This window comes from Typha angustifolia, chromosome 4 (assembly GCF_048772165.1).
Source record: "Typha angustifolia cultivar Huaian chromosome 4, ASM4877216v1, whole genome shotgun sequence".
Lineage (NCBI taxonomy): Eukaryota > Viridiplantae > Streptophyta > Magnoliopsida > Poales > Typhaceae > Typha > Typha angustifolia.
This window is the reverse complement of record NC_133242.1, coordinates 8,764,249-8,778,972: the sequence shown is the minus strand read 5'-3', so window position 1 is coordinate 8,778,972 and position 14,724 is coordinate 8,764,249. Positions and strand designations below refer to the sequence as shown.

The 14,724-nt window shown below is 34.2% G+C and overlaps 2 protein-coding genes across 6 annotated transcripts in view; one reads left to right on the top strand and one right to left on the bottom strand.

Annotated features, from left to right (window-relative positions):
• Positions 1-673: 673 nt before the first annotated feature.
• On the bottom strand, positions 674-3,469 carry LOC140759652 (WUSCHEL-related homeobox 8-like). The gene is made up of 3 exons (XM_073096267.1): positions 3,386-3,469; positions 3,055-3,297; positions 674-1,128 (listed from the first exon to the last, which is right to left on the bottom strand). The coding sequence occupies exons 2-3, from the start codon at positions 3,257-3,259 to the stop codon at positions 746-748; spliced, it is 588 nt and encodes a 195-aa protein (XP_072952368.1). The 5' UTR covers positions 3,260-3,297; positions 3,386-3,469; the 3' UTR covers positions 674-745.
• A 2,189-nt stretch (positions 3,470-5,658) lies between these two features.
• The window catches only part of LOC140759039 (transmembrane E3 ubiquitin-protein ligase FLY1-like), a 35,909-nt gene continuing 26,843 nt past the window's right edge, over positions 5,659-14,724 (top strand). For 2 of the 5 annotated variants that reach the window (XR_012104197.1, XM_073095497.1), the window contains exons 1-2: positions 5,671-6,136; positions 8,162-8,234. Coding sequence is in view for 4 of the 5 variants with exons in the window: in XM_073095497.1 (XP_072951598.1) it covers positions 6,029-6,136; positions 8,162-8,234 (181 nt within the window). In the remaining variant the exon portion in view is untranslated. Of the gene's footprint in view, positions 6,137-8,161; positions 8,235-14,724 lie in introns of all 5 variants that reach the window. The other 3 variants (XM_073095496.1, XM_073095494.1, XM_073095495.1) reach the window with 3 other exon arrangements.

The window sequence follows — 14,724 nt, the reverse complement described above, 5'->3', positions numbered from 1 at the left end:
TTTAAAATTTTGAATTGAATTTCAACTATTCAAAACCATGTATAAGTTTCTCCACACCGTCTGTTATTTTGAATGACAAATAATATAAGGATAGGTAATAAGAAAATGCTCAAAGTCTAGGTTACTTTTGGGTTAACTATGTCACATACGTAAATTATTTGATAATTCCCTTCATTTATTAATGAATAGAAATTTCTTTTAGTAAATAATTAATTTGTATAGAATCCTATTACTTTATACCAAAATCAATTTACTCCAATAAGCTTTGTTTTGTATCATTATGTCACTTAGTAATTTTAACTAAGTTGTGACTCTTAGTTTTCCGGGGCGAAGTGCCGTTTACTGAAAAATTATTATCAATTTGAATAAGAATTATTTTTATCATCTTAAACTTTTATTTTATATCAACAAGTTATAGTAAACTTATTGCTCAATATATATTTATTTAATAGAAACAGAGTTATTTAAGTTATTTTGTTATTTCTAATTAGTTGAAAGTGTAAAGAGGTATAGTGATACAAAACAGAGTTAAGAAGATAAACTATTTTTGTCAAAAATATAAGGAGGTAAAGTAGATTTACCTCTAAATTTCTTTCTCCAATAGTAGTTCTAAGTTACCATGACTAAATATAATGGGGAAAAAGTGAGTAAATTTAAATGAGCTAATGTTCCAAGTTTCAACCAAACCAAGAAAAAGAGAGAGACGTTTAGTCTGAACTCTCCTGATGACAATGACCATATATGATCATTGTGTGCTATTATTTGAGTAGTTGTCAACCATCAGAACATTAATGTTATCATGGTAATCTTTATCCAGATTTGTTATCATCCTGGTCGAGGAATTGCTATGAACTGTAGCAGCCTGCTGCTGCTGCTGCTTACGCTTTAGACGAGCTCTTCTATTCTGGAACCAGTTATAGACATTCGTTTCAGAGACTCGGCCATGGCGTGCTACCTCTGCAGTTATCTCTTTTATCTTCTGTTTGCATGGTGAACCATGGCCTTGTCGGAAAATGGTCTCGAGGATCTCCAGCTGCACCGGCGACGGGCTCCATCGTTGCCTCGCAGTCAACTTAGCGCCTCCCGGTCCGAGCAGCGGATTGTAGAGGCTCCGAAGAGGACTTGGTCCTGGAGATCAATCAGCAAGCTCATCAATATAGCCATAGGATGTTGATGTAGTTAGTAGTAGCTCTATGTAAACAGTTTAGGAGTATATGAGATGTTAGTTAGAAAGCAAGTGCAACTAGAACATTCAGACTGAAGCTTTTCATGGCAGCAGAAGAGTGTACAAACTTATGTTTTCTGGTAGAATTCACAGTTCTATCGAGGATCAATATCTAGCATTGCCTGGCTCTTCTAATAAAATTATAATTTATACCTTATATTTTTACTATTTATAAATGGAACCCTATAATTTAAAGCATATATACAGAAAATAACATATGTTAAATATATTAGTTAAACTTAATTAAACATCCGAGTTAAATTAATTATACTAAAAGAATTATGAAAATACCCTTAACTAAGTCATACTAAGAGCATTTTAGTTATTTTAGAGATAAAAACATTTTAAATATTTTAGAAATAACATAACTCTATTTCTCAAAGTGTTAGTTTAAATTTAGCTCAAAATATTTTCTGCACATATTTACTAAATCATAGGACTCGATTTATAAATAGAAAAAAATATATGATGTAAACCATAATTTGGTTAAAAATAGGCGTTATATGTAAATTTCCCTTACAAAAATTTATATTAACACGTAGATTTTGGTGGGGACACCACTTTTTGTTACGTTTATTCTCGTAAGCATAAAAGGTCTGCACCCGTGGCCCTTTGGCTTAACGAGGGTTGTGACTAGTCACCTTCTAGAGCTATTTTTCATCTTTTGTCTTTTAGTCACCTTCTAGGGCTATTTTCGTCTTTTATCTTTTACTGTATTTGGCCTATATAAAGACTTGTAATCATCTTTTATGGGTTAATGAATATTTTAAGAGCTTTTGTCTATTGAGTGTTTGTTGGATTCCAACGTCGGTCCGATACCTCGATCGGTAGATTCCTCGGGTTTAATTATTTCTCACTACTTTTTCTTCTCAACTCTACAATCAAGACGTTGCTGTACATCAGATTTACTTTGAAAATCATATTATTTTACATGTTGATGATTAGTATATTGTTTGGAGTGTAGACTTTAATTTTAATGTCTTTTCTAAATATGATTTCTTTATTTTTTTTAATCCTTACCGTCTTTTAAAACTTTGAATCTCGGCACAAGATGTGAAGTGGGTGTCTAAGATTTCTCTTGCAGGCTTTATTCCTTTCCAGCAAATTTAAATCTCTGAAAACAAAGCTTATGTAGCATCTAGTAATCTTAGATAATTTCATCACAAATATAATATGATCCAATCCATTGTAAAATCAAACAATCTCTCCCATAAAAAGTTATTAGAGAAAATTACAAATAACACCCTATATTTATTATATTACAAATAAAACCCTCTCTTTTCATTTTTTTGAAGATAAAACCTCTTATTTGCTTAAAAAAATTAACGAGTCACACTGTAGTACTTGATTGATAGATATAATCTAATCTGGCATTTGATAAACAAATATATTATCTAACCTGGCCATCAGATATTTTAGAAATAAAAATATCTTCTACCAAGCATCAAATCCCATGAGATCGACGAATCTAAAGCCACTATTTATCTAATCTCAAAAGTCATAGTAAATGAAAGAGTTAATGATGGAATGATGCTTTCTTAGTTGAATTAAATTTAAGGGTGTGGCTTGATACACTTATAGTCAAAATGTAAGGTGTTATTTGTAATTTTATATTGGTATTTTTTTAATAACTCAGTTTCAAAAGCCCAACGTTTAAGAGCTTTTTTTTTTATATAAATAATTAAGCTCCTAAAAAGTCTTGATGTTTAAGAATAATTAATTCTGCTTCACATGCATGAAAAGGTAAAAAAAAAAGGAATTTATCCCCTCAAATCTACGCTCACAATGAGGAGGAGGAGGAGGAGGAGGAGGAGGAAGAAGGAGAGTACCGGCGGCCGCCGTGGGTTCCTGCGACGCCAGAACGGCGTAGTACATCTCGATGAGCTGCTCGGTGAGGACGGCGTAGATGGAGATCTGCTTCCGGAGTTGTTGGATCTGCTCGTCGGTCATCATCCTTACGACGAAGCCACCACCATGCTGGCCGCCATGGCCACCTTGCCCTCCCACTATTCCTCTCATCTCCTCGTTCGCCATGAAGAAGGCGACGACGTCACTGGAGCAAGAGGCCTTCTCTGACTCCATGCACATGAGAGTTTCAAGTAAGTTGTGGGTGGTGATGGCGGAAGTATAAATAGATATAGGAATTAACCGGATACTGACCGAGATACGTACTACCAAAGGAAAGAAGATTAACGTATCTTTCGCTGTGTTAGTTTTGGTAAACGTTTTGTTACCATATAGAAGAACGCGGTGGAGGAGAGAGAGAGAGAGGGGAGAGAAAAAGGAAGGTGATGAGTTCGAGATCTCGATGGGAATCAATTACAAAAGAAGTTTGCATATAACACCCTACTTTTTATTAAATTGAAATTTATATACTATATTTTTATTATTTATAAATTAAACTATATGATTTAGTAAATATATGCCGAAAACACTCTGCATTAGAAATAAACTAACACCGCGAGAATAAATATTTTATTTCTAAAATAATTAAAATATTTTTATTTCTAAAAATAATATAGTTAACTTAACCTAAAGGTTTAGTTAAGTTTAACTAACAAAACTAACACTTATTCGCTAAATTATTATAAATAGTAAAAATATAGGACGTAAATTATAATTTTATCAAAAGATAGGGTGCTATATGCAAATTTCTCTTAAAATTTTTGACCGATTCAAATCCTAAATGTTTTAACTCGTTTATTAGAGTTGACATTATGATTAATTTTTTAACAGAATATTCCTGATAGATAATAAATACCGTTCCGTTTAAGCTTAGAGTGTAAAATATATTTAACAATAATTTTTGTCTCACATAAAATAAGATATACTTGGTTGTACGATGGTATACCGGGTTGGCTTTTAAATTATTCTTAGTTGGATTTATGCAATGATAAAATAGTTCTTTTTTGGGGGTGTAAGTTGTATCATCACTATTTGGGTTCAACTGACTAATAGAATGACATTTTTAAATGAACATAAGGAGGATTTCTGTGGCAATTATAATATTCTAAATAATGTAGTGTCAATTATAATATTTTGAAAATTTTAAGTCAAAATTATATAAAATCCCTTGATATTAAGGCTATTAAGTCTCTAATGATCCAACTTGACTCATATGAATTTAATATTATTAATTAGATGATAATAATATTGATCTACTTTCTTTTTGATACATTATGAGCCTATAAATTAATAATATAATAGATAAAGGATTTAGCATTCCCTAATATATAAGTAATTTGTTAGACAACTTCATTAATCCTTCTAAGAAGCGGGCCACAACAAGCTTAAATTATAAGATTAATTATATTTTGTCACTCTCAGATGTGATAAATTCAAGATGATGGACGAATCTATTAGAATGGATAGTGAAAAGAGGTTGACATGGTAGTGGTGAAGCATGACCTAAGCAACGCGTGCTGAGTGCAGATAGTGGGCGGTATGAGTGTAGGTGCAGGATAATAGAGAAAGGGATATGTAAAAGGAGTGGGTCGTCTTTTAGGATTGAGAGGTGTCAGTTGGACGAGGAGGTAGGCGGTAGAGTGAGTAGCCCTAGATGGTGCTAGGGTCAGCCACGGTTTTGGAGGTAGTCAAGTAAGGAGGAAGAAGTCGAGATCAAAATTAATTCAATAATCTAAGATGATCCAGAATAAGGGCGCACCACATGTTATATATAGTGGTTCCCTTATCGATTTGGTAGACTTAACTAATCTTGAAACACCCAAACCTCCAAATACATATGTATATTGCGTGGATAATGAGCGTTTAACTAAACAAAAAAAATGCATAAAATTTCAGTGTCTTTTGTTCAAAACACTTTGGTGGATTTTCTTTTTTCCAAATGAATTGCTGAATGGTAAAAATGCTTTAATGTTCGGCATTTTTAATTAAAATAATGAACATTTTAAGTGGTTGTTTATATTCAAAGAAAACTTCATCAAATTCTTTTTAAAAATAAATTGCTAAACTTTTCAATATTTAAATTTACTGTAAAAATCTTGAAAAGTAAAGTGTTTTACCATTCAACTATTTTAACCGGCTGTGTTCAATAAAATAAGTTTGATTTATAGACCAAACCGGTAAGAAAAAGTTCATAGGGAGTACTAGTTTGGTAAGAGACTCAATTAAATCTTGTCTGTTTAAACATAGATTAGCCATCATTGAGTAATACTCAAATACTAACCAAATTATTATTATTGCCCTAACTAATTCTACATATACAAGTAATACAACAACGTTCTCACAACTAAGCGCCAGCCACCTACACTAAACCAACCCCAAACACGGGACAGATTCTCGGCAATCCGATGCAGGAACTTTATGCAACAGTCAGTCACGAACGACCAAGTACGCAGACTTAACAAATTCCTACATCCCTGCACGCAGAGAATCTTACCCTTCTCTTCTTTTCTCGCGACCTCCCCCCACACCCCCACCAAAACGAAACGAAAACGAAGTCCCTCCGTCGCCGATTCGATTCCATTATTCCAATCCCGACCGAGAAAATTCTCCACGCCTCTTCTCCTTTGACCGATTTCTCGCTCTCAAATTACTATTCCGACGATGAGCGGTCAACGTTGTAATTTTGGTAGGGGAGTCGTAGTTTTCTCGTCAGTTCGTTGAGCTCTCCCTTTCTCTAATCTCTTTTTCACCTCTCCTAGTCTCTTCTATTATTTTTGGGTTTGGTTGGTAGTTGACTCCTTCGCAAGCAACCTCCTCTTCTTGGTCTGAGCGTATTCTGGAATCCGTCCTCTTATGTTGCCAGCTTGAGGTCGGAGGAATCGGCGATTGGTGCCGGAAATGGGAGTCATCGTTTTGCTGCTCTTTATTGGGTTAATTCGGCATCTGGAGGCGTTGAGGCCTCTCAGGGAGAGGGCTTCGGTCGTTTCTGGGTCTTGGGGCGATGAGGTTTGTGTCTTTTGGCTACTTTTTGGTTCTTAATTTTGTTGGTTTTCTGCGTTCTTTTTTGTGGTAAGTGGGGAGAATTCAGAGTTATTATTATCATTATTATTTATTTGCAAAGCTTTCTTTAAGCGCGTTTTACTTGCGGATTTACCACACAGCTATCTTTTTAAGGTGGAATTGGAGCATATGTTGGTTTTATGATGGAAGTGCATCGAAATGTCGTTTGGTTTGTGAATAGTTTAGTGAATTGTGAATAATTATCATGTTCGGACTGCATATTTGTAACAGTGTAGGGTGTCATAGAGAGCTTTGGGATGGTCCTCTTCTGTTTTTTTTTTTTTTTTTTTTTAAATATATTTTTTTACCGTGCAGGAATATTTTTTCACCGCTATCTTTTTTCCACACCACGATTTTTTTGTTTTTCACCAGATGGGTAGGAGAAGATCTAGGAATATTGAAAGTAGTGGTTATGAGCTTTTATAAATGGATAAAGGAAAAATACTGAATGGGGTAGGCATAATTGTGGATAACGATCTGTAAGACAATATTGCAGAAGTAGAGTAGAAGATGGAGTAATGCAATGAAACTGTATAAGGTGTAGAAATACTGAAGATCGTTTGTGCTTATGCCCCTCAAGTAGGAGTGGCTGACCTTATACAGTGAGAATTTTGGGAAGATTTGGATGAAAGAAGGATATCTGACTATGAGAAATTTTGTATAGGAGTTGACTGAATGGTCCCATAAGAAAAACAAGAGGGGGATATGAAACAGTACTTGAAGGCCTTGGTTATGGACAGAAGAATGATATATGAGAAATAATTTTGGGTTTTTCTTTGTCCTACAGTCCTCTGATTGCAAATACTATTTTCAAGAAGAGAATGAATCACATCAATTAACTGTCATAGTCTTGTGTTAATATGAGAGAGCATCACTAATTCACTAGGTGTGATACGTAAGATTTGCACTTGCATTTAAGAGGTTGTGGGTCAAATTAGGAAATAACTTCTTTAGTAATTAGGGATAAACTATAGACATCTTCCCCTTCTGAGACCTTGCGTTGTTGGGAGCATCTATGCACTAGGATGCCCGTTTTATTTTTTTGATTCTTGTGTTGATATGAAGAATGGATAGTGACACACTAATATTGACTAGTGATTAGGTGTTGCAGCTTGCAATTACCAATTTTGTGCATTCACGGTTCACCATAGTTCATAATTTAGATTTGGGATGGAGTTAGATGCTAGGTTTGCAAAAAAGGAGAAAGCTAAATGCTTAGGTCATTTTCCAATATTGTTCTTTCTGTTGGCATCTCCTTTACATCTCCCCAAAGCCCAGTCTAATTTTTTAATTTCTACATTTCTTTAGCTTGGCTGATGGGTTGAGATCCGTTGGTCTGTGTGTTTCCTAGAATCCTAATATAAACTCTATTATGGCTTGATTATGAGTTGAAATTTTGACTTGACCCAAGCATGGCAAAGCTTGTTCTATTGCCACTTCTATGAGTGATGAGCAATCCTATCAGAAGTTATGACTATATCAACTTGAGGCTTGATGATGATTATTCTTGATTTGTTGAAAAGCATTTGAATAGGGTAATGCAGTAAGCAAATAACTTGGTAACGTTATATGTCCCAATATCCTTTGATCTGAATGTTGATTTAATAAGATGATACATTTCGTTATTTTATGTGGAGTCTTAAGAAGTGCTAATTTATATTGCTTTTATGATACCAGTATGACCTAAATGGCTTATATTATGAAGTACGATGAATTTGAATTTTCCCTTTTATTGGCTTCTGTCTTTGGTAAACAGATTCTTTGGGATACATTTAAATCCTAATTATGCAAGCCAAAGGAATGCACTCTTACTCCTCTTTTTCTCTTGAATAAAGAATTTCATTATTTATTTGACATTTGAGAGAAGTTAATACTACTCTTTGTTTCATAATAGAATATCTTGACTTTTATTTGTACTAGCATTCTGATTGTCTAGTAGTCAATTGATTTAGTAACTGCTTCCTTCTACAGCATGCTTTCCTTAAAAGAGATGACAATGAGCTAAATTCCTATTCTCCATGGAATATTACAGGAACATATAAAGGTCAGTATCCTTTTCATCTCCTTGTAGTGAATTTTACACAAGAAAATGATTAAGTGTTTCTATATCTCGAATTTTGGTTCAGGCTTTCAACAGATATCTATTCTATGTATATGTCCTCAAAATTGTGTTCCTGTTTTCTGTTTCTTTCATTGTTAAGTATTGATCCAGAGGTTTTATTTTTTGAAGTGAACAACTAAACATTTTTAATGACAGATCTATGTGATATGGATTTCGATTTTGTGGGTTTTCTTGTAGTAATGCTGTAATTTAGTTTTGTTTTGCTTAATGTCTGAGTCAAATTGAAAATTTTCAACTAAAAAGTGGAGTAGATCAGATTGAAGATGACATTTGATTTGAGAAAGAAAGAAGAAAGTATTGAATTTAATTCAGCAGAAAGTATTGTGCAAATTGTTGAAAGGAAGAAAACAGAAAAGGAAGAAGAAGAAGAAGATTAGAAGAAATAATTGTCCTTATAGACTCTAACAAAGTTATTTTACATAATTTTGCACCAAAAGATAGTTAAGAAAACCTTAATTCTGTGTTACTAACTACTAAGCAAAGAGTTCCATGTGAAACCAAACAAGAAGGTGGTACAAACTGGCTTGACCCGATTCGTATCGGTTTTCTAGATAGATTTGAATACGAAACTTTGACGAACAATGCCGATCGATCTAATCGTTAAAAAGACTTAAATTCTGGTGAGTTGTTCCTTTGGAAGTTAGGGATGCAACGCAACTAGAATCAAATCGATCAGATGAGTAAATCAAGAGATATGATCGAAATATTGACCAAAGGTTAAGGTGTGGCGAGATGGACGTGAAAGGTGGATAATGAAGTTGTGGTTAAGGTTAGGGTTATGGAAGGTGGAAGATGGCAGCGGTCGTGAGATAAAACATAACGCTAGATGAAGTAGAAGCAGTGGACTGTACTCTCAGGGACGAGAGGGCTGATCTGACATAAGGGAAAGGCGGTGATGACATTAATCGCGGTCGAGGATGATGCTCGGCGATAAAGAATGAGGTCGCACGAGAGGAAGGAGTCGAGGGAGAAGAGTCTTGTGGCAAAGCTAATTCATTCAATACGATTCATTCAAGCCTGAATAACTAAGATACAAGCCATAAGACCCTATTTATAAAGAATAAATCAAAAGTCATATACAAACTTAACTAAACCAGTTTTTTTTATTTATCTTGGATTAGTCATTTGTTTTGCCCAAGATAGAGTCTGAATCTTCAGAAACTTTGGATACGAAAGTTTTAAATCATAAGGTTGTCGATCTGCTCTTGGTGGTTTACTAATATTTGGATACCTGACGAATATCTTTTGAATATTTTCCTGAAACTGTATAGAGCTAGATTTAGCTAATAAAATAAAATTATAACCTACTAGGAACTAAATCACATAAACATAATAATTAAGATAACTAGACTTGATCTATCGAGTCCAACGTCCTCTTAATATGATTCGAGCTAACCCGATCGGTCTGCATCAGAAGGTTATAACTTATGAAAGATGCTTATATTTGAGTAGCTGCCAAAAGAGTTGTTCTCTCCAACAAAGTTGTTTGTTAATTTGATTTAGCTTATAGAGATATAAAGATTTGAAGAACTTAGACAAACATCTAAAGATTATAGTGCCATGAAGCAAATTTTGAGAAAGTTACTACTCTTGCCAAGCTTGAGTTGCTAATCATGGAGCAAGATTAAGTAAGAATTAAAGAGATCTTTACTGGAAGAAATATCTTTTGGTTTTTGAGCGCGAATACAGTGAAAATAGAGGAATAGTTTATGAAGACTGTAGGTTGAATCAGGCAAGCAAAGATTAACCATTCTTTTACTGACCTTTTAGTTAAGATGAAAGATGATTGTGTATAAAGAAATTAACAAAGCCAACCTTGTTATTGTTAGGTGTCTGAGATGTTTTTGTTTGAGATTTCTGAATGTTCTGTTGTTGCACAATTTTTTGAACAAAAATCAGTATCTACTGATCATGAATGTCTTAATAATTGTATAGTGAGACTTTAACAGACATAATATCATTGACTAAATATTTTATTGGAAGCTCCTCCACCTACAATTTAACAACGACGACAATTCTTAACATTTCTCCTTATTCTTTACCAGATAAACTAAAGAACTTTTTTCAATGTTTATTTTTAAACTGCTTCAAAACTATAAGTAAAAACTTTAAAACCAACACCTTCTTATTGTTAGTTTTCAGAAAGAAAATATTATTAGCATACTGAAGATTAGTGATGTCCTTCTCATAAACATCAGTTCCTAATCCAGTAATTAGACCAAATTGTTTTGCTTTAGTTAGCATCCTATTTAGCTCAGCACAAAAAGATAAGGAGATAGTGGATCTTCTTACCTCAATCCTTTTTTACATTTAAAATACTTTCCTAACTCACCATTCAGATTTACTAAAAAAGAACCAATTGTACCAGACTGCATCACCCAACTAATCCACTTTTTAGAAAATTACCTCCTTTTTAAAATATTAGCCAGAAATCCCATCTATCTTCAATATAATGTCTTCAGTCTTCTGCTTTTTAACCCCAAAAATTATTTCACAAGCACTAACCATGCTGTCAAGAATGTATTCGCCTTTAATAAATGCACTTTTATAATCAGTGATTAACTCATTAATCACATGACATAATATGTTAGTTAACACCTTTGTAATCAGCTTGTAGTTGTAATTCAACAAATTGATAGGCCTAAAGTCCACCATGTCTGCTCTATTCTTCTTAGGAATTAGGCAAATTATAACACAGTTCAATCCCTAGAATTAAAGCATTAAACGAATCAATAATCTCCGTCTTAATATTGTCCCAAAATATGATGAAAAAATTTCATCCCAAAACCATCAAGCCCAGGAACTTTATTTTTTGCCATATGAAACATAGCCTCATAAATCTCCTTTTCATTGAAAGGAGCCACTAAAGCCTCAACTTTATTTACCTCCAATTTGTCATGAGATCAAATTTCCTCAGTCATCAATAATCTCCAGATGCTTACAGTTCCAAACAACTGTTTGTAATGATTAGTCATATGCTCTCTAATAGCCTTTTGATTCATGGATTGTTCACCATCAATTTGAATTGAAAAAATACCACCTTATGAAAGAAAGCAGTATTGAGATCATTAGTAGTCAGCCATAACTGTCTAGATCTTTGTTGCCATCTCATTTCCTTCTCTTTATACAGTTGATATAATTGAATCACTGCATTTTCTCTATTTTGAGCTTCCTCCTTAGACAATTGTCTATTTTCCTCCAGAATGTCTAACAGATTGACAATCTGAAGCAAATTATTTTTTTGAGCCTGATCCTTATTTTTTAGAATTTTTACTCCACTCTCTCATACTTTGTCTTAATTTTTTAATCTTCTTAGCCTAGACATCAATAGTGGAACACCTACAGTCTTGCGAGACCACCATTTCTTTATGAGTTCATCAAACTCAGCCTTACAGAACCAAAAATGTTCTAGTTTGAAAGAGTGAACTTATAACCCATATCTCCAGTATCCACTAGCAAAGAAACATGGTTAGAGTAAATCTTTGGTAATGCTTTAATCACAGTTAAATGATAACAACTCTCCCACTCAGTGGAGGTAAAAACTCTATCTAAGAGAGTAAAAATAGGATTTTCTCTCATATTTGTTCAAGAGAATCTTCTGCCAGACAATCTAATCTCCATAATTTTCAAATCATTAATAATATTGTTGAAAATTCTCCTATCTTTAGTGCAAGATTTTTTTTTCTTTTCTATCTCTTTTAAATCTTGTAGCATTGAAATCCTCCCCCTCAATAGCCAATACTTTCCATTCTAGTTTTCTTTATCTCCTTAAGATCATCCCAGAGAACTTTATTTTTCCATTCTTGGGGGTGTTACGGACCAGATCTGGAACGATCCGTCCGTAGGATGATTATGAAAATTTAGGTGGAGTTAGCCTCGTGAGTTAGGGTTCTAATGGCTCTGGTTTCATCTAAATCGGAGATCGGGATGAAAAGATAAAAATAAAATAGTGGAGATAGGTCAGGGAGGGCAGAACGGTAATTTCAATGTTGTGGCAGTCGTCGGAGGGTGATGGACGGCCAAGGGTGGTGGTGGACGGCTGTGTAATAGGGTGGCTGTTGGAGGTAGGAGGTGGCTAAGGTTTGAATGCTTGAAAGGGATCTACGGTTAAGATTTACTCCTACGAAGAGAAAGACAATCCAACGGCAAGTGTAAAAAAGATAAGGATGAAAATAATAACTGGCTCTAGGCCATACACATTAGTCAAAACCCAATTAACCTGATTATCTCTGCTGCATATATTCACAGAAATAGCATAAGTCCAAATTTCCAGTCAAGCACAGCCAATTTCTTATCATTCACTCCAATGAGAATTTCTCCAGAAGAACCTACAAAAGGTAAGTAAGACTAACAATTGATCCTACCCTCTCCCATTGCCATTAGCATTCTATCTTTACAAATTTTCATTTTTATTTCTTGAATACTAATTCTTATTATTATTGTTGTTGTTATTTGTTATTGTTATTGTTGTATTTTATCTTTTGAGTGATTTTAATTTTTAAGGTTCTAGATAAATGCTTCATGTAGTTGCCCTACTGCATATATACTTGCACTTTCGTTCTTCCACTGAATCGGGATATAAAAAACCATATTTGACTACGAAGCTTTTGTTTACAAAAATATGTGTTACAAACCAAACTCAAGAGAGATTTAGATTGGGTATTTGGATTGAAGGAAGCTCTTTAATGGTGGTGGAAGGAATGAAGGTGGAATGAATATAGTGATCGGGATATGTGTGATTAAAGAAGAGGTCGGATGAGGGGGGAGAAGGGGGTTGCTCCTAGAAGAAGTAGAGTAGCGATAGACGAGGGGAAGGATCTAGCTGATATCGACTAGGAGTCGACATGAAGTTAGGGGTCGAGGAGGGAGAGAGAGGAAGGGAGATAGAGAGAAAGAAGATTCATTCATAATATAATCCAATTATGGTACACTCCACGGTACTTAGAGGCTACCCTTTTGACCCAAACAATAAAATAAATCTCTAAAAAACTAAGCGTTCTCGTCGTGGCATGTTTGAACGTGCAAAATTTATTCTCTGTCTTTGCGAACGCGTGCAGGCGTTTGAATAGGCCCGAGGTCATTCGAACGCGTAAATCTCGTTCTCTGTCTTTGTGAACGCGTGTAGGCGTTTGAATGGTGTGTTCGAATGCGAGTTCCTGGTGTTCGAACGCCCCCGGGCAGAAAGCCTTATTTTTTCAAGTAAATTTATTCCTTTCAATACAATTTGATCCAGCTCTAGTTGTATCAATATGTAATTAACTAATTATACAATCTGAGTTAGGTGCTCATTATACAATCTTGCTAGCATATCAGAAGACACAAGTGATGGAGACATAATTCTACATTAATGAAATAAACAATAACGAGGCGCACAACTTTGAGACTCTTGGCTGCGTTTGGATTGAGTTTTTTTTTCCCTTAAAATAAGGTAAAATGGGTTTAGGGACAACCTACTTAAAAGACCCATTCTCCTCTCTCCTCTATTCATCCATCAACTATTTTACACTTATTAACAAAGTCCAATTACCATTTTGCTTTTAAAAATACATCGTTTTAATTAACTATCATCTCAATCCTTCTCTTCTCTCCTCATCCGTCAACTATAAAGAGTAATTTGGTCATTTGACATCTAAACCCATTGCTTTTTTTTTTGTCACATCAAAGATAATAATGATACCACTATTCTAGTGTACAACCAAACACTCAATCTTTCTAAACCCATTTATACATCCATGGCCACCTTATCCTTTTTTGGTACAATCAGAAAAGTTAAAAGACAGAATTCTAATCAATAATGATCATCCGCAACACCTTAATAGGAGAGGCCTCAATGAGAAAGTATAACGAAACAGCTAAATTACATGAGTTGAAATCGGGAAGGTTATAAGAGACTCACTATATTCTTTGAATTCCTTGGGAGACCTAAATTGCATTATTTAGCTATTCAAATTCTGACTACTAAGTAAAATAAATGATGAATCGTTACTATTCTGATGGTTGTTTTCATAAGAATTCTTTTCTCCAAGCTAAAGTGGTTGGATACAATACAATTTCCCTTTATTCTTGGTAGATAATAACCCATCTTTCCAGGATCTTGGAAATGTCATTTTGGTGGATCTTCTTAATGTATCTTAGAGATCCTTCGTGCAATTGTTGGTACTAGATTGGAACTATAAAATCATAGAACTTTCTATTGCATCTTTTTGTCGATATATTTCATAAAAGATTGCTCAAGAAAATTACAATTAAAGTTGAAGTTTGACATAGGATCCTAAATTAGTATGTCATGAAGCATGAGAAACGATATTATTATGCAAAATGTGACCTGCGAGAGAGTTTACTTACTTCTTACTGTTCTGTGAATATGTATAAGGAGCATCTCCGGAAAGATGATTCTAGAGTCTAATTGTTC